Source organism: Scophthalmus maximus, chromosome 22, assembly GCF_022379125.1.
Source record: "Scophthalmus maximus strain ysfricsl-2021 chromosome 22, ASM2237912v1, whole genome shotgun sequence".
Taxonomy (NCBI): domain Eukaryota; kingdom Metazoa; phylum Chordata; class Actinopteri; order Pleuronectiformes; family Scophthalmidae; genus Scophthalmus; species Scophthalmus maximus.
The window spans coordinates 12,965,595-12,985,000 of record NC_061536.1 but is presented as its reverse complement, the minus strand read 5'-3'; the positions used below and the strand labels follow the sequence as shown (position 1 = coordinate 12,985,000).

General features: G+C 48.3%; 1 protein-coding gene across 9 annotated transcripts in view; it reads left to right on the top strand.

The window, feature by feature from the left end:
- The window catches only part of cica (capicua transcriptional repressor a), a 34,517-nt gene that overhangs the window by 6,086 nt on the left and 9,025 nt on the right, over positions 1-19,406 (top strand). For 5 of the 9 annotated variants that reach the window (XM_047330292.1, XM_047330291.1, XM_047330293.1 and 2 more), the window contains 11 exons: positions 3,161-6,883; positions 7,217-7,493; positions 10,548-10,679; positions 11,876-12,029; positions 15,006-15,105; positions 15,235-15,417; positions 15,632-15,758; positions 15,844-16,028; positions 17,298-17,430; positions 17,898-17,980; positions 18,317-19,127. In XM_047330292.1, the coding sequence (XP_047186248.1) occupies positions 3,371-6,883; positions 7,217-7,493; positions 10,548-10,679; positions 11,876-12,029; positions 15,006-15,105; positions 15,235-15,417; positions 15,632-15,758; positions 15,844-16,028; positions 17,298-17,430; positions 17,898-17,980; positions 18,317-19,127 (5,698 nt within the window). In that variant the 5' untranslated portion in view covers positions 3,161-3,370. Of the gene's footprint in view, positions 1-52; positions 171-2,490; positions 2,863-3,160; positions 6,884-7,216; positions 7,494-10,547; positions 10,680-11,875; positions 12,030-15,005; positions 15,106-15,234; positions 15,418-15,631; positions 15,759-15,843; positions 16,029-17,297; positions 17,431-17,897; positions 17,981-18,316; positions 19,128-19,406 lie in introns of those variants that run through there. The other 4 variants (XM_047330289.1, XM_047330288.1, XM_035621529.2 and 1 more) reach the window with 4 other exon arrangements.

Sequence of the window (19,406 nt, the reverse complement as noted above, 5' to 3'; positions counted from 1 at the left end):
ACGTGGCTCTTTGAATTAACGTGTTGTTGTTGTTGTTGTTGTTGTTGTTTAGGGGCCTTCTCCCCGGTGACCGTAGTTTGTTGCCCACTTCCCACTATTGCTCTGCCATCGTGCACAACGGCGACGAAGAAGCGACTGTCACTTTCGGATGGGCCCGAAAAAACCCAGCGGTGTGTAGTAGTACTAGTACTACTAGTAGTAGTAGTAGTAGTAGTAGTAGTGTGTGTTGTGGCAAAAGTTAACGTGTGTAGGCACAGAGAACGGGCCCGTGTTCGACGTGCTATGAAGGATCAGTGTGTGTGTGTGTGTGTGTGTGTGTGTGTGTGTGTTGCCCCGTTAAACCGGTTATCTCCCAGCGAGGGAGCAGATCTCCCAGCGGCCTTGTGTGTGTGTGTGTGTGTGTGTGTGTGTAGTCGAGGCCTGGTCGGCCTGTTGTGGAGTACTCGCTGGTAGTAATCGCGGTACTACGACGAGGGCTTGACACATACTCGGTACTATGCGGCCATAACCCGAGGTGATGACGTCACCTGCCCCGTACGTTTTGCACGTCGCCAGCATTGGGCCTACAAAGAACAAAGTTAACAGCTGTTATCTACTCTGGGATCATGACTATGTCAACGTGTTCGTACCTATTCATGCATTCGTCATTTGGATGATGTTGAAGATATTAAAGCAGCGTACTCCTCTTATACACTTTAAATGGTTGCTATGGGAATGACACAACTTTTTGATATGGTGCAGTTTGTTATGGGTGAGATACGTACTTCTAAAATATGATCTGGCCAGTAGGCTAGATGTAACCGTAACACTTTCAACACGTCTGTGTCATTATTATAAATAAACCTTGTGTCAAACATTTTGTATAAAGGATGTCCATTTTTAATATACACGAGCCTCGATCAAGTTCACTCACTTCTTACTTGTTGTTATTAGTTTGTTTCAGCCCAGTTATAGTCGGACAAAGTGATTCAGCTGTCACATAAACTTTGATTATTGATCAGGTGTGCAAGTACATTTTGTGTCCACAAATGCAGCAGTTCCAGTTTTTTTTATCACCTCACGTGTACTATCAGCCTAACACAACCTACAGCCATATTTGCTATGTATTCATGTTATAAAGGAGGGTAAACATTGCTCTGCAGTTAAAAATACGACTGAACTTATCACTTGTGTACTATATATGTACACATATGAGGTGGCACATATGACTGCTTTTGCTTTGATCGATGGACATGAAACACTGGGCCACTATACGGCTCCCATACGGGCTTCAACGCTCCACGCTTTCACAGAGGGTCGTGGGAGTTGCGTCAGTTTGTCTTTAAGCTGTTATCGCTGGGCCCATGACTCTGACACCAGCTGTTGTACACGCCGCAACTACTGAGTAAACACACGTAGCATACTTCCTTCGTGACCAAGTAAGGCTGGCTGCCAAATTATTTTATGGTCGGCCACTCTGTCCTAAATAGGGATTTACATATAGGGCACGGCGATGTGCCATGGAACTGTTAAACTATCACCTATCATCCCATAGATGTTTGCTGTGTGTGTGTGTGTGTGTGTGTGTGTGCGTGTGCGTGTGTGTGTTTGTGTGTGTGTGTGTGTGTGTGTGTGTGTGTGTGTGTGTGGTGCCTTGAGACACGCGGCGGCGGCACTCGTCTCTGGAAATCGATTTCTCTCTCGCCGATATGATGTGGCAGATATTGAAAGGACCTGAATGAACGCAGGCCTTCACAGACAAAACAGGAAGGCAGCAAAAGGGAAGAAAGAGACAGACAGAGAGAGAGAAAGAGACTGGTGGGAGGAGGACGAATGTAGATGCAGGGACAGACAGACAGACAGACAGACAGACGTGAGCGTTAACAGACAGCCTCTGACAAGAAGACATGCCTAGTGGCGGTTGATAGACGTCAAATCCAGAACATTTTGACAGTGAGAGAGTTTAAAAAAAAAAAAAAAGATGACATGAGCATATATGTGTGGATTCTCCCCTCTTCATACGCACTTGTGGCTCTGTGGAGACTCTTGTATTAGAAGAAACGAGGCAGAGCACAGAGCGGCGAGGGCCCGAGGCGAGTCCCAGTGTGTAGCCGCCACACAGCAAACAAACCAGTTAAATGACAACAGTCCGCCGTTCAGCAAGTGGAGAAGAAAAATCAATCTGTTTTACTTTCCAAACGGAGGGGCCGAACTCTGAATGAGTGTGGAACTGGTGAAATATATTCTCTGAATGACTCTGGCATCATGTCTGAGAGAGTGGAACTGAATGACTCTGGTGCGGAATAACAATTATTCGGCAAACAACTCTTCTGCTTCCTTCTGGAAGACTGCGGCACGAAGCGAGGGATAGAGACGGAACGGAAGGAGAGACGAGGAATGAAAAAAAAAAGAGATATGAGAAGTAGAAATCGATATGAGAGAGAGAGGAAAACGCAGGCGGGGGGGGGGGTAGAGCATGAGCGTGTAATACTAGCAAAGAGACACAGAAAGAGGGAGGAATAAAGTAACGGGAAGTTAGGTAATGGTCTTCCACAGGAAATGGAGTTTGTAGGGGCGGATTGACTCGGCTTTGAAATACATAGATAAAGGTCGCCACCGAGCGAGAGAGAGAGAGAGAGAGAGAAAGGGAGGGTTTCAGTATGTGAGTGAAGAAGGAATTCCCCCGCCTCTACTGCCCTGGCCAAGGAGTAGTGTGTGTGTGTGAGAGAGAGGGAAGTGCACGCAGAAAGGCTTGTCTGGGCAAATTGCAAAGTGCTCTCTTCACTATTTCCATGCAGTGTTGTGAGCCTACGTTGTGTTTACCCGACAATATGGCCTCCTGTTTTCATTGTGTACCTGGTCTGGATGCAGGCCCTGTGAAATGTGAGTAGAGCCTGTTATGTAACGTGCAATGATATTTGTAGATGAGTCATGTTCGTTACTACTCTAGTACGATCGGTGCATCATTTAGCAGGGAATCCGTTTTCTTAAAGTTAATGTTCCAACTGCTAATTACTCATATTTTTTTTTTAGGATGCCCCCCAAATGTCCCACTGCGCTGTGCTTTAATTTTTTAAGGACTTCTCAAAGTCTAGCTGTTAGCGGATATGTCGTGTGGTGAATCGGCTTTGACTGTGATTGCCACATGAGTAACCCACACACCCTGTTCTCTCTCTTTCAGAGTCTCTGGAATAAAGTGGACAAGTGCCCAAGTCGCGCAGCGAAGACGGGACACGATGAGAGAGAGAGGTCTCGGCAGACGAGGAAAATAAAGAGAAAGGAAAGGAGGGGAACGGAGCAAAAAAAGAAAAAGAGAGGGGCGCCAAGAAGATTCTCTGGAATAAATAAATAAAAAGACTTGTTTGGAGTAAAAGGCGAGCTAGATGAAAAGATGAAGCCGATTAAAAAGCAGGTCCGACGCTCTCCTCCCTCTACCCGGGCCAAAGGGGGGAAGCGTCGCGGAGTGGGGGATGTCCCAGAAGGAGGGGACAAGAGAGACTCCGATGAGAACAGAGATAGAAGCAGATCCCCACAAAACCAAACTCCCTCCTCTTCTTTCTCTTCTAATTCAAACTCAGAGACCTCACTTGCAGAACCAATCAGAGAACGGGAAACTGCGGAGGGGGAGGGACTTCACAGAGGGGGGCTATCAGAGACGACGACGACGACATCGCTTGTGATGGATTCTGAGAAAACGCTGACGCCCTCGGACGATAAATCTGGGAAGTCGACTGTGAGCGGCAGCAGCCAAAGCGACAGTGGTGCTAGCAGTTGTAGTAACAGTAGTACGCCGAGCGCCAGCAACAGCCCGAATCCCGCCTCCAGCCGAAAAACAGCCACTTTCAAGGCCCGTGTTCCCAAAAAGAAGTACACCTCTGAACACTGCTTGTCTGCTACTTCCAGTAACCATAGCAACCCTGCCTCCAGCACGCCCCCTCCTCCTCCTCTGAGCTGCGGAGCCCTCAACCACGGGTCGACGAGTTCCGGAAGTGAAATCGGCATCTCGCACCCCGACGGCAGCGGGCAGAGTAGGAGCCTGATGGACGACTTCTACGGCAAGGCTGCCGGCAGGGAGTGCACTCAGGACCACTCCCCGGGACCCCCCACTCTGTCGCTGGGAGTGGAGAGGGAAAGGCCCGGAGGAGGTGAAGGGGTGAGAGATGCGGAGCGATTGTCGCCCCCCCTGCCCCGCTGCTCCTCAACAGACACCGCCAGTGAGCACTCGGCTGACCTGGAGGTGGCCGGCGACGCACACGCCCTTGCACAGATGTCTGCGCATGCACCATCCAGTCTCCCCGATGCTCTGTCAGACGCCCTGGCCAAGGGGCTGAAGAATCAACGTGTCCTCGCCCGTTTGCTCAGGAGAAGAAGTGACGAGGTGGGAGGGGGCGAGAGGAGGGACGAAGCGGGGAGTTCAGACTTGGTATTCCGGGCTGGAGTTGTCCGTAAGGTCAGTGGTGAATTTGGACGCCTGGAGGTGCAACTGAATGGGGAAAAGATGATGTGTCGATATCCGTATCGACATGATAGTCCCCCGGGCGTGGTGGACATTATCCTAGATGCCGCACCGCCCGGTGTCCACGCGATACCTGTCGGCACCCGTGTCTGTGTACCGTTTGGCAACGAGGAGGGCACTGAAGGTCAGTGGCAATGGTACAGAGAAGGTGTTGTGACCGAGGTAGACACGCACCCTGCTGTGGCCAATCGCTACCGTGTCCTGCTGTCCGAGGAAAGAACTCACTCTGTGGACGAAGAAGAAGGCAGAGGGTCGGCTGGCGGCACCCAGGCAGTGTGGGTCTCCCGACAAACACTCCGTCTCCTGGTTCCGCCCTGGGACCTGGATTTGCCGTCTGGAGGAGGACGAGATGAAGAAGACAGGGTCAGGGAAAAGGAAATGGAGCAGGATGACAGGGAGGAGGTGGACGTGGAGCAGGAAGTGTGTCGTCTGAGTCGGGGGATGGCTCCAGGAGTGGGGCCAGCGTTGACAGGGATACCCTACCCTGGCATTGTCCCCGTTTCGTCCACATCAGGCCACAGTATTACCTCCCCGGTAACTCAAGCGTCAGTCCTCAGCCTGGCTCCTGGCCGAGAGTGGGAGATGGAGAAAGACTTGGAGAGAGAGAGGGACCTCCAGATAAAGCAGGAGATGGAACGAGAGAGGGAGAATGTTCAACAGCAGCAGCAGCAGCAGCAGCAGCACCACCACATGTACATGCCACTTACCCCTGAAGAAGACATGGAGGTGTCCCACTTTAACATGGTCCCAATGGGGGCGATCATATCCGGGGCCAAACCAATGGCACTTTCCCAACACCGCCACATTGTCTCTAAGCCCCCGCCTGGCTACCTCAACCCCCACCTGTCTGTGGTGCGGGGCATCGGAATCCCCTCTGCCCACCTGGCGTTGAACCCCCACCCCCCTCCTTCACCAGTCCTGTTGGGCCTTGACCCAGCAACCGCAGCAGCTGCAGCAGCTGCAGCAGCTGGTGCTATCATCACCACCAACCAGCTCCCGCCCCTCCCTTCCATCTCCACTTCCACCGCGTCCTCCTCCAGAGTAGAGAAGGCCTCAGGAGGAGGTTCTAATGGCGGAGGAGCAGGTGGTGGATCCGGATCAGGTTCCACCTCCTCCTCCTCCTCACGTTCCCGCACCCCGCTCACAGCTGCCCAGCAAAAGTACAAGAAGGGAGACGTGGTGTGCACGCCAACTGGCATCCGTAAGAAGTTCAATGGGAAGCAGTGGAGGAGACTGTGCTCGCGGGAGGGCTGCTCTAAAGAGTCCCAGCGCCGAGGATACTGCTCCAGACACCTCTCAATGAGGACCAAGGAGATGGAAGCTAGTGGAGGTAGCCGGGAACGGGGTGGAGCCAGCAGCACAGGGACTCTTACGCCATCTGACCTCCGAATGAGTGGTGGGAGAGCCAGCTCAGAGTTCGACTGGGATGAGACTTCGCGGGAAAGCAGCGAGGCCAGCAGCCGAGGAGGAGACTCTCGTCCACGCCTGGTCCTTCCTTCTTTGCTCCCCCAGGACCTCTCTCGTTTCGACTTTGATGAGTGTGAGGCAGCGACCATGTTGGTCTCCCTGGGGGGCTCCCGCTCAGGCACACCCTCATTCTCCCCCATCTCTAACCAGTCACCCTTCTCCCCTACCCCATCGCCTTCACCTTCTCCGCTCTTTGGCTTTCGCCCCGCCAATTTCAGCCCAATTACTGCCCCTTCGTCACTTACTCCGCGCCGCCATCGCCAGCTTAGCGGCACCAAGGTGGGCACGCCAGGTGCTGAGCGAGAGCGGCATCTGTCGGGGATCGTGCCCACTTTTCAGACCAACCTAACTTTTACAGTCCCAATGAGCCCCAGCAAGAGAAAGCTCGACACCCACCCGCCCCCTCCACTGCCTACAGTCCAAGACTACCAGACCAAACCGGAGCAACACCACCTAGTGGGTATAGCGGGAGGGATGGTGGGAGATCCATCGCTGGTCCACAGCACTGCAGCCTTCAGAGTCCTCTCCCCCCTTAGTCAACCGACAACTCCCTCCTCACTCTCCTTCCCGCGGTCCCGGAGTGCCACCAGCAGGCCGCCATCCTCCGCTGCCTCCACGCCTCCACCCATGCTGGTCTCTCCCACTCCTCCCTCACCGCTGCCCCAGGAGCCCTCACCACGCCGCATTGTCCCCCTCCGTGACTCCCCAGTCATTGTCCGCAACCCGGACGTCCCCTTGGCCAAGTTCTCCGATGGACCGTTAGGAAGGAGAGAGAGAAGCAGATCCAGGGAGCACAGCCAGCCCCAGCACACGGCTCCCCCCGGCCTGCAGGCCCCCGTGCCCATCAACGGGGCCACCACAAACGGAGCAGTTCTCCTGCGCAGCCCCACATCCACACTTGTTCTGGTCACATCCAGCTCAGTAAGGAAGTCAATATTTCAACATGATATCTTTATTAGCGAATTGTATATATCATCCTATCCCTCATCCACAGTACTCTGGAGCCTCAGGTCCCCCAAAAAGTTCAACAGCCATTAGAAAATAAAATATATTGATGCCATGAGAATGTAATGTTAATTTAATGTTGTTTGGATTTTATAATATGGAAGATTTAAAAGTTGTATAGCAAATATGCACTAAAATAACCGTAGATAATTACAATAATGAATACAAAATTAAAAAAAATTAGAAATAGTTTTTACATCTTGTATAACAATCCTATAAGTCAGTTCTTTTTATGATGTCTCTTCCCAGTCCCTGACTCCAGCCACAGTGGGCCACACGTCCCTGTCCAGCCCCTCCAACCCCGGTTCCATGTCCACGTCGTCGGGCTCACTCCTGTCCTCCTCTGGCTCCGGGGGCAGGGAGAGGGAGAGGAAACCCGAGGGACACCAGGACACCTCCGGAGGGGCACTGCCACAGCCGGTGGCCTGCCACCCCACGCCCACCGCCCTGCTGCCACTCATACTGCCAGCTGAGTCGCCTCACCCTGCTCCACGCAAGCAAATCATCATGGGACGCCCGGGGACCGGTAAGGAAGGACGGGGGAAGGAGAAGGGGGGTTGGGGAGATCATTGTGTCGTAGCTGTGGCCTTGACCTTTGTTCCTGTCAGATACAAAGTCTGCTGAGCCACAGTTCTGCTTGTACTCCAGAGCAGAAAGGGATGTGCAGGTTGTAGCTTAGCACTTCTCAATTTTTATTATCTCTCTCGGGTTACAGGAGTGTCATCAGAGTGCTATGGCTATGACTCACGTACGCTTTACTAGTATTCGCTTGCAGTTTAAGGAAGCCAGTAGCCAGAGGACATTTCTTCCGCCTTGATCTCCCTTTTTAGGGAGTGTTTTTTTCCTAAGTAATAAATTAATAGTTATTCAGCATGTTCAGAGATTTATCTTAAATTATTATATAAGCACGCTAGTCAAAGTAAGTGGATGAGATATGTGCTGTTGCTTTGGGCTGCATCTGTTTGTTTTTTTCTGAGAAATGCTAATTTATTTTTTGCCAGTAGCTAAGCACACAGTAAACAAATGCAAAGGCTCCCATAAAATCAGCTTCTGTGGACACAGGGCAAAGGCATAAACTGCTTTTATGCATTTTATTCTGACTGAAAAAAGAAGGAAAAGCCACAGGTGAATAAAATATAAATATATATAGAGTAGATTATATTGTTAGACATTTTTTGACCAAGCTTGTGTTGAATTTAGGGACGTTACTCTCAAAATGACCAACTATACTGTAAATGTGAGAAGGAGCACACAGTTGAGAGAGGATTAAAAAATGATAGATGCTTATCAGTCGTTTTGTTTCCCTGCTTTCAAAGCATCTATTCTGGCAAAAAAAAAAATCTGTTGTGAAAATATTTTGTCAGCTTTTGCGTGCGCAGTGCTTGGGTGTAAGAAAACTGGCCACCGAGAAGTCGAGGTGTTTGGGTTCATCGCAATACTGTATGCTTGTTTCCATGCCAACCTTGCTTATGTTACAGTACGGGCAACACTCAGAAATGTGACTTTGAATATATGAATAAGGAAGGAAGACGGTTTGCCATTTAAAAATGCATGACTTTCTCATTGTGTAGCGTTGTGATGCAACTCTTTCTGAATCTGCGCAGGAATCTGAGCAGAGGGATGTCCGCAATTTATAGGTTGTTCAGTTTCACAGTTCACATTGACACTTAGCAGGATATTGTACATACACGACACAAATGGAAATTAACGTACAGTGCATTTGTCAATTACTATAAACACTCAGGAAACAGTAGTAGTCTCAGCTACAGAATGTTTGTTTTTTATCATTGAATACAATTAAAAACTTAACAGCATGAGGATCTTTGCATTCCTAGTTTAATATTAACATTTATAACCCACTTCTGATTAAATTATTATTTATCGACTTGGTTCCACCGAGTGAAAACCTTTTTTTTTTAACAGATCAGAAACGCCTTAATATACGAGATGCTCAGGCAGCTACGAAGACCTGCTGCGCGTTGTGTGTAGTTTGTGACTCATTGTGTGTAGTTGCTGAGCGTTTTTTGTACTTCTGTGTGTGTGTGTGTGTGTGAGAGACGGAGATAAGGAGTGTTTCACTGAAACTTTGAAAGGGTGAGAATATTGACATGTCTAGACATGTAGGATTGAAAGCAGGAGTACAGAGGGCAACGAGGACATTAACACCTCCACCACACACACACACACATGTACACACGCACACACTCATCTCTGTGTTCCAGACAATCAGCGGCCTCAGACGGGGCATCAGGGGCAGGTCCAGCATGATGTGAGTGTGTCTCATCACTCTCAGCAGGAAGAAGAAGAAAAAGGAGTAATCGTATTGCCGGCGTGTTGTCATGGATACACTGTTTCCACCGGTAGAATTAGCGCAGTAAAGCGTTGAGGCCGGCGCTGATTGCCTGGCATACGCTTTTATTTCTCTCTCTCTCTTTGTCCGCCTCTCACATCCCCTCGCCGCTCACATGCCACCTGCATCTGTAAAAGCGAAGCGTTTCCACCGCAGCCGCCATACATTTTTAAAAAACACATAGAGCCAAGGCGGGCACAGAGACAAACACGGGCAGGAGGCAGCAGAGGCCTCGTGGCTCAGCTCCCTCTCCGGAATATAGCGCAGCTCAAGTGCAGCTCAAGTGCAGTTGCAGTAGCATCGCAAGACTCATTACCAAAGTCTTTGAGTGCATCTGCAGCGTTCAGTGAAGATAAGAGCTCAGCCCACACATTTACATATTGATGATGATCGATCATAAAAAAAAAACTGAGAGTGAAGGGATTGTTATTAGTGTTGAAGATGTTTGGTCATAAACCAAAGTCTAAGGATTAAAATAACATGATGATGCTGAGTGAGTGAAGTTGAGGGATAAGTAATTGTTTGATCACAATAGTGATCGGGATTCTTTCTCTGGGAAACACGAACATGTGTACAAAGTTTCACGGCATCTGATAGCGGTTGAGACATTTCAGTCTTGAATGTGGGGTATTTCGGCTACATTTTGTGCAGTGGGAGGAAGTGGAGATAGGGCTTCCTTTTTTTTTCCCCACTGTCATTGGGTGGACCAACATTTCCATCCAAGAAAAAATCACCAAATTTGACAGGTTGTTTTTACTGGACGTTGTTGGACGATTTTGTTGGAAATAATGCAGAAGTGGTTCTCATATTCTGATATATTCAGTGTTTGTATCAGGAATATATTGTGATATCGTTTGTAACATAACACACACACCCTCACCAGTACTGATAGAGATCCGTGTTCTCTGTTGACCACTGCAGAGACGGTCCAGTTCAGAGTCCGAAGCTCGGCCGCGGCGTCTAGACAGCGAGCGGTCTCGAGTCTGGAATCTCTGGAATAAAATAACAGTCTCCCTCATTACACCACACATGACCCCCTCAACTCTCATCACCCCGAGGGGGAGGGACAAGGGGACAGGGGGTCGGAGTGGGTGACGGAAAACACAACTCCACTCATGGTCTTTAGTCTCTGGCGATTAGCGTCTCGTCAGCTCGTCGCAAGACCACAGACAGTCCACGTTACCGAGGTGGATTGAACATGATGACATTTCACTTTTCCTCCTCTCACAGTTTGGACCAACGTGGAGCCTCGGTCAGTGCCAGTGTTCCCTTGGCATTCGCTCGTCCCTTTCCTGGAGCCCAGCCAATCAGGAGCGGCTGCCCAGCCTGCAGACGGCCAGCAGCTTGTCAATCAGAGCAAAGGTAGAGCAACTGACCCCGCTCCCTTTTTCCCTCTGGACATGACATCAAGACACCGAAGACTGACCATACAGCTCATGCTCATATATTTAGACTTGTACATATAAAAGAATATATTAAAAAATATATTTAAAAGTGGGTTCAGACTTTCGGACGCCACCGCACATACTCATATAAATTATAGTTATTAACACTATCTATTGTGTTGTTTCTCAAATAACGGGTGCCAAATCACTTGAGCACAACGTTGGTCGGACGAACCGGCAGCCAAGTCGGCGTTTCCCCAAAACAGTTTCGACCGAATTGCGAATCAGCGCAGTTGGTGTTCACACTGAACATAGTTCCAATAACACTATTTATTGACTTAAGCACCAAATTTAATTCATTGACAAGTTCTGACTGGTAACAGTCGGCAATCTGAAAGATCATTGTGAGGGGCAGCAGTTTATTTTCCTCAAAGCTTCACGAGACCTAATGTGGGGTCTTTTAAGTTTATTTTTATGAGATTGTTTTATGGTTAATTATTTAATATCATATCTTTGAAACTGTTTGTATTATCAAAAGAATCAGTGGACTTACTAAAAGGATAAATCGATTATCCCAAAAATTTGCCACAGATTTAAGAATAACGGAGCAAATCATTTAGTCGCTCTGTCACACGATGGATCTGTGATGGAATCAGACAGTGTCTGTTTTTAGCATAAGAGATAAAAAAAGCAACTTTATTTTGGCGGATTTGTTTTAAGAAACACAACACATGAATTCTCACACGGGCTGGCTCAATTTCACTAGGTGGCTGGCAGGGAAAAAAATTGGACAATGCGTAAAGCAAAATTTGCGTATGTTTCTGTTCCCACGTACCGGAGACGTTCAGGAACATGTCTGCACTTCAGTGCATGTCTGGAAGCAGCTTTAGTTACTAGATTTAATGAGAATTGTACAGAGGGAACGCTTCCTTTCCGTGTGAAGTGAATTCTTTTTTTAAACGTACATGAAATGTTCTTCTTACTACAGCGACACATTCTATCACTGATGTATTCAGAGCTGATCACACCTCCCTCCCACAGTCGGTTGGCCAGAACGGAGCTGTGTGCAGGGCAGCCCCGGCGTTTACACACACACACACGGCACCGTCGCTGAGTTTCACACCGGCTTTTTCACGAGCTGGCTATTGAACCGTTTTTGTTTTTTTTTGTCAGAGCCTCGTTGTGGTGTTGCCCTAGTGAGTGACGGGCGCATCGGCCCTCCAGACCTGGAGCGGGGGTCGCCGTCCTGCCCTCCGCCCACCAATGACAATCCTCCTGCAGACAGAGGCGGGGCGGACAGCGAGACGGAGAGCGACACCGATGACCCGTAAGTGCAAACTGTAATTTTTCCTTTTTTGAGCTGGATTGTTTGTGTTTTTTTTATTTCATCCCCCTGGTCTTGTCGAGGGCCGGAGAGCTCAGGACGGGACTTGAAGTTTTGAGTTGTAAGATGTTTTTTTTTGTTTTGTGTTTGGTTGTCAAAGTGTAGCTGTGGCAAATGGAATCAAAAGAAGAAGAAGATAAAAGGTTGAATGTGAGCTCAGCGTGTGGAGCAGAGCTGTGGCATGTTGACCAAGTTACCAAATAAGTCATCCAGAGGAAACAGATGACTGTTGATCCAGTTGAGGTTGTGTTGACATGCAGAGGGCAGTAATTCATATCTCTCTATTATTTGCATATAAATTGGTCCGTTCATTTTGTACCTTGACACAGTGTCTTTAACATAGTATCTATAGGAAACTGGTTTTATTGTAAAATGTGTAAGGGAGACATATTCTGCTCATATTCATGTTCATAATTTTAATTTGGGTTACTTGAAAAGGTTTTCACAGTCTAATGTTCAGTAAACACATCAGTTTCCTGCAGCTCCTCTTTCTCAGCCTCTGTCTGAAACACTTGGTTTTAGCTCCTGTCTCTTTCAAGGCCCCTCCCTCCTTCACGATGAAGCCCACTCTGCTGTGATTGGTCAACCACTTCTGCACGTGTAGGAAGTTCTCTCGCTCGTACTTTAGCTGGCTTTGTTGGGGGGCGTGCCAGACCAGCCGCTGGACATGCTTAATGCACTTCCGTAAAATGATGATGTCAGCATATTACAGAAGTGACGATGAGCTCAGGAGCGTCAGGAGCAGAGTTTTCTCCCTTAACAGCCGACTTTGGGCTTTTTAACTTTGCAGCACCTTTTATATACACAAAGAACACACACTAGAGTAAAAGAGAAAAACTGAAAAAGTATCATAACTCTTTTGATGTTTTTCTTCCAAAACTATGTTTTACTTTTTTGCAATCTCTAGGCTGTATTTCATATACCTAGTTATTAAGAAGCAACAAAACAAAAGGTGTTAGTCTTAATTTAACCTTCTGTGCTATCATAACTTGTTATTAAAATGCTTTATAGTCAAATTGAGCAAACGCTTCCTACGTAGTGTTTGTTTCGTCTCTCTGCCACTCTGGGTATGACTCAGTAGGAAGCAGATAGTAACTGTAGAAAGTTGTTTTTTTTAAGACAGTTTTTTCGCTCCAGAGTTTTGAATCCACCGGCTTCAAAAACTCTTTCTCGTTGAAAAATCCACCTCTGACAATATAAAAATCAAAAGGCAAGAAAGAAAGAAACAACAACATGTAACTCTTCCAGCAGCTGCTGTGTGTCTGCTGTACAGTCTGTGCTCGGTCTCGGGCTGCGTCTCTGCGTCTGGATGGGTCGCTGCTCTTTCAGAGTGACTCAGACGCCGAGCGGCGCGTCTGTCTGGCTTGTAGTGTGGTTTTCAACGTTTCAGGGTCACTGTGCTCACAAAGGCTGCAGAAAGAAAATGCTCCAGCGAATCTCTTAGCGTTGCAGTGGTTCACACCTGTTGCCTGCCTACATCTCTTTGCGGCTTTAGAAAAACACAATCCTGTTTTAAGTCCACACATTAAAACAGGATTTGTCAGGATTCGTTTTTTCCCTCTCTCTCTGTCACCGAGTCTGTCTCGAACTCCGCTCTTTCTATTTTGTATTTTTCAAGTGCTGTACGCACTCAGACTGACAAACTGAATCATGACATACGTCTGCAAACGAGCACTCAGAGTGCACGTCTTAACTTTGATCTTTAACTTCCTGTTTTCTTTTGTCTTGTTTCCCAAAGCTTGTTGATTTCCACCTTCGTGGAAAGTGCATGTTGTTTGCCACATATGATAAAACATTTTAAGCAAAGCTTTACAATCAAGCAGAAAAATGTTCGAGTCACGACTCTGCACCAAGTTCACTCTCATCATCACAGAGGTCCAGACTTTGTGTTTTTGCCGGCTCGCAGATTCAGAGGAAAGCGACCTGAGAGCACCAGTCAGGAGGCAGATGTAAAAGAAATAGGCTTTGCTTTGAAATAAAAAAGTCCAAGCAGCCAAACAAAGTACAAAGGGTCAGGCTGAGGCAAAATCCAAAAAACATCATCAGGATGAAGACCAACTCGTGGTACAAAAGCAATCTGGGAGGGAGGGAGGGAGGGAGGGAGAGAGAGAGAGAGAGAGAGAGAGAGAGAGAGAGAGAGAGAGAGAGAGAGAGAGAGGGAGAGAGGGGGAGAGAGAGAGAGAGAGAGAGAGAGAGAGGGGGAGAGAGAGAGAGAAAGAGAGAGAGAGAGAGAGAGGGGGAGAGAGAGAGAGAGAGAGAGGAAACTGACCGACAGGAGCTAGTGAGGGAACAGGTGAGAGGGCGGAGCAGAAGGTCAGGTGAGGTCAGGTGAGGTAAGGTGACGTACGGAACGGGTTAAAAAGAAATATTTGATGATCAGTCGATCAATAATGGTAATAAAAATAAAAAACTGCTGTAACACTATAGTGATTCTTTTATTATATGTATATATATATATATATACACATACATATATTTAAAATAAATAAATATATATATTTCAATTTACTCCTGTAAACAACCCTGTGACTCAAAGGACGAGTGAAATTCCGTATTTCTGTGCAAATGACTGAATACTTGTTAGAATGTTGAGAGATTGCTACGAGGGAGTATTTGGGCCATCTGTGATTTTGAGAATGAAGTTTAAATATTCCGAGAATTAAGTTATTATTTAGAGAATTAAATGTGATTTTAGGCTCTTACTGTGTAAGAGTTTATTGTACATCAAGTGGAACCTCATGGGACCATCTCATTGAATAAAAAAGTTGTGAAGTACTCCAAAAACAGTTACATTTTTAAGCCTGGTTGCTTTCATGAACATGCCTCAGAAAGGAATCTCCCTTAATTTCCCATCGCTCATGGATTCTCAGTTACACTTTCTCTCGCTCTCTCTCTCTGTGTGTGTGTGTGTGAATACAGGTTCTCCCCGGGCGTGGCCAACAATGCAGCGCCCTCCACCGGCCCAATCAAGAGACGCACACAGTCCCTCAGCGCCCTGCCCAGGGACGGAGACAGGAAGGTCAGTCCACCAAGCACACACACACACACACCGTACACACACACACACACAGTCCATAAGTAGAAAAGGCCATTACTTATTAAACGTCACTCTTTAACAGCTTATCATAAATGTCTCTTCCCCAACCAGAGGGAGAAGGACCACATCCGTCGGCCCATGAACGCCTTCATGATCTTCAGCAAACGCCACCGGGGCCTGGTGCACCAGCGACATCCCAACCAGGACAACCGGACGGTCAGCAAGATCCTGGGCGAGTGGTGGTACGCGCTGGGGCCCAACGAGAAGCAGCAGTACCACGATCTGGCCTTCCAGGTAGAGACACAGACGGTTCTTCAACTGGTATTTACTTGGTCTACTTTCTACAGTGTGTTATTTTTTATTGACACTCCTCTGTGGTGAATCATTATGCAGCAGGAGAGTCTGGAGAAAGGAGACAAAAAAACATGTGTAGTTTAAGGCGACAGCATCTCAAACTGCATGAACCGAAACTAGACAAGGATCCTGTGTCGTCGTCGTCCCCCTGCAGGTGAAGGAGGCCCACTTCAGAGCCCATCCAGACTGGAAGTGGTGCAACAAGGACCGCAGGAAGTCGCTGTCTGAAGGCCGCGGGACCCCGAAGGACCTGCGGGAGAGGAGCATGTCTGAGAGCATAGGTACAAGATGTCTTGATGTCAAGAAAAAAACCCTGTTACAGCCATTTTGCTCTTGCATTTACAAAGAGACGTGTTATTTCTTCAGCAGATCCCCCTCTGGAGTCCCAGACGATGGAGGGGAAGGGAGGAGGAGCAGGAGGAGGAGGCTCGGGCTGGCCGGGGGGATCGGAGCGTCGAGGGGGGCTGTTCGTGGGGCAGCAACCCCGTCCCAGAGCATTTTCCCAGAGTGCCGTGCACACCCTTGAGCAGAGGGAGCGAGACATGGACAAGGTATGAGGTCGTTAATCTGTAGCTGCGAGGCAAGTGAACAGACGCTGGAGATAAAATGAATGGGGAGGAAGCTCCGATAAACTGGTTACTGACTTGACAGTGTCGGGAAAAACAGCCTTGTGAATCTGTTGAATTCAGCCGGTGTGTTTGGATCAAGATCACTGTGACCTTACAGTCAAAGAGAGTTAAGACTCTGTGCTTCCATTTAAGTATTTTTAACTGGTGTCTTACAGAAGAAAAAAAATCCATCCAAGAGGACAAAGAAAAAAGTGAAAGACACAAAATTGCAGGCAAGAAAAGCAACAAACTAAAGTAAAAGAAAAAGAAAAAACACAGAGCGCCTACGCACCGAGATGTGTCCAGATGCGAGTGTGTGTTTTTCCCAGACAGTAGACGTGTGTGTCCTTCACACTGCAGTGTTTTTCGGTTGAACTCCACAGCTGTTCAGAGACAGTTCAAATGGACTTCGCTCGGTTCTCTCTCGAGTTGTTGCTGCTTCTGCTGCCGAAACCCCCCCCCCCTCCTGAAACCTCTGGGGGAGCTCAGCCTCCTACTTCAAACGGTTTCGCTCTCCACTTTTTTTTTTTGTGCCTTTGAAGGTACGAAACTGTGCCGTTTGCTGCTTCGCTCCCAATCACAAAGGAGCAGGCCTGCGCATTGAGCGCTTTTGTCTGAAGGCATTCGTTTAAATGCCAGTGGCGAAGCCATTATACTGTATATATATACACTCACCGTATATGTACAAGCATGCACACTTTGATAATCGCTGTATTACTTCTGTCTGATGTGTTGTTCCAAAGTACTGTAGGTTTGTTTTGAATTAAAGGGGCAGTAAGCGATTCTAAAGCAATACATGTTTTGTAAAAAATCAGTGAATATTGCCTTACGGCCCACTAGCTGTCGGTTCTGTGGGTTTTTTCGGCGCAGCCCAGGCTCTGTAAATAGAGAACAAAAAAAAATGGTGTGGACCGCACCTCACAACACCATGTACAGTTTGCAAACATCACTCCCCCGACACCTCAAGAGACGTGCTAGCGTATGAAGCGACAACTCAGGGGTTACCCAAGGTTTCAGGTGAGCGACCTGGCCGGAATATTAAATTCACAACAACAACAAAGAGAGAAACAAGCTTTCTTCAGAATTGCTTACTGCCCTTTTTTAATAAACAGTGTTTTATGGAAAATATCTTATCGGCTAGCTGGATATATCAAATATCTATAATTGTAATAAGAGTTTTTTAAAATATCCGCTTTTTCTCCACTGCATCAGGAGGACGGTGCGGGTTTGTTTCGCAGCCGGGCCCAACCTCAGTCCCTGTACCATGGCACCGCCAGCGAGGACATGACCAGTGACGAAGAGCGCATGGTCATCTGCGAGGAAGAGGGGGACGACGACGTCATGGGTGAGTTACATACTCGGCAGAGTAAAACCGGAGAGAGACTGTTTCATAACCACTGCGCGATAGTTTCAGTTCCCACAGCGGTCAGTGTGTCTTTGAACAACTTCAGCCTTAAGAGTCAGAAAGTCAGAGTCAACGAAAAGCCTCAAGGCTAAAAAAGAAGCTGTGTCATCTGCTGAGCCCCCGAGATCACTCGCTGCTAGAAGCACATGCAACAAGAAGGAAAGATCATTCGACACTATTCGATTGTGACACAATGTATCTTCACTTGGTTTTGATTGTAGCCGGGCTACTGTCCAAAGCAGAGAACCACCATAAAAAAAATCCCAATCTGAACAAATAACCTCATAATAACAACCAAAAACCTTTATAATAATAAAATTAAATGCCCAGTAGTATTAATCAAACCAAAAAAGTTGTCTATTTACGCTTTTACGTCTGTTGTCTACCCTCTGTTGACCCACCCTCAGAGGATTCGTGTCCCGAAGGCTCCATCGACCTCAAATGTAAGGAGAGAGTGACGGACAGTGACGAGGATGAGCCGGATGGACAGGTGAGCATCAGATAAGTTCTTTTGAATTTTGTGATATTGTCTAAATGAGACATTTTTGACTGATGTCAATGGCTGAATGTATCTTTGTCAGTCAGCTCATGAGGATCATGGATGTAGCTTGACTTACAGTTGAGTTAAATATTTTAGTTAGGTTCATTTTTGTCCTATCAGTGTTTATTCTATATGTAAGGCAGCGTATCTTTGGAGCCATCAAAAATTAAAAAACCCACATATTTTTTCAGAGTTAGTTCCAAGGTTGAAAAAAGAAAAGAACTTAACATAGAAACTTTTCCCGTCTTTGATCTTTCCTCCTCTTCATCTCTCTCTTCCCTCCAGCATGGCTTCCAGCCAGTGGCCTGCTCCTCCTCCCCCTCCGCCGCTCACTCCGACTCCACCTCGTCTAAAGGGAACGGCGCGGGAGGAGGTGGAGGCGCTGACGATGGGTCTGAAAGAAAGAGACGGGGAGAGGAGGGGAGCGAGGGAGGACCCAACAGAGAGGAGACAGCAGCAGGTGGAGGAGGAGAAGGAGGTGGGCAGGTGGTGGGTGCCTCCTCTCTGACCATCGCAAGCTTGACGTCCAGCGCCCAGCCTCCCCTCACTCTGGCCCAGCAGGGTCTGACCCAGGTCTTCGGCGCCGTCCGCGTGGCTTCCACTGTGGTGACCAACGTGGTACGAACCATCGCCAGCACGCCCATCCCCATCGCCAGCAGGGCAGTGGAGGGAGCCGTCCCCCTCGGCGCCCTAACCCAGGACAAGATGGCCACTCTCCTGATTGGAGGAGGAGGTGGACCTCAGCAGCTGCCGATCACCGCAGGGGGTGGGTACCTGTCCTCGTCTCCTGGTCCTGTCAGTGTAGCCCCTGTGGGGGGCAGCAGCCTGGTCACCGGCCTAGTTCTGGGAGGGTCCTTCCCTGCTGCCCACCCACTGCAGGTCCTCACGCCGCAACCCCCACAGATCCCCCTCCCCGTCCTGCAGGCCCAGCTCCACCCCAACGCAACCATCTCCTGTCTCACACCTCCCTCTGGCCTCCAGTACATCCTGCCCACTGAGAGCCCCTCCCGCCCTAAACGCACCCCGCAGCAAATCCTCGCCCTGCCCACCAATGCCACCCTGGCCAATGGCGTGCACACGGGGGCGGCAATCAGAGGTGAGCCGGAGAACAACGATTGGCTTAGAAAAAACAACAGCCGAAAAAACGCTGGTGTTTCCACTGGTTTAATAAAAAATGGAAATGTCATTTGTCCTTCTGCTGTAATTCTCCTCACTTACCTCGTGTTAATCATCTCCACGGGAAGGGCCGAAAATAGATTTGATTGGCTTACGTAAACGAGAGACAAATGATTGACATGAGAAACACTACTGCCTGTCGCCCACCCGCGCCTCAATCACGCTCTCTTCACGAGAGGCAGACGAGGCAGCGGAACAT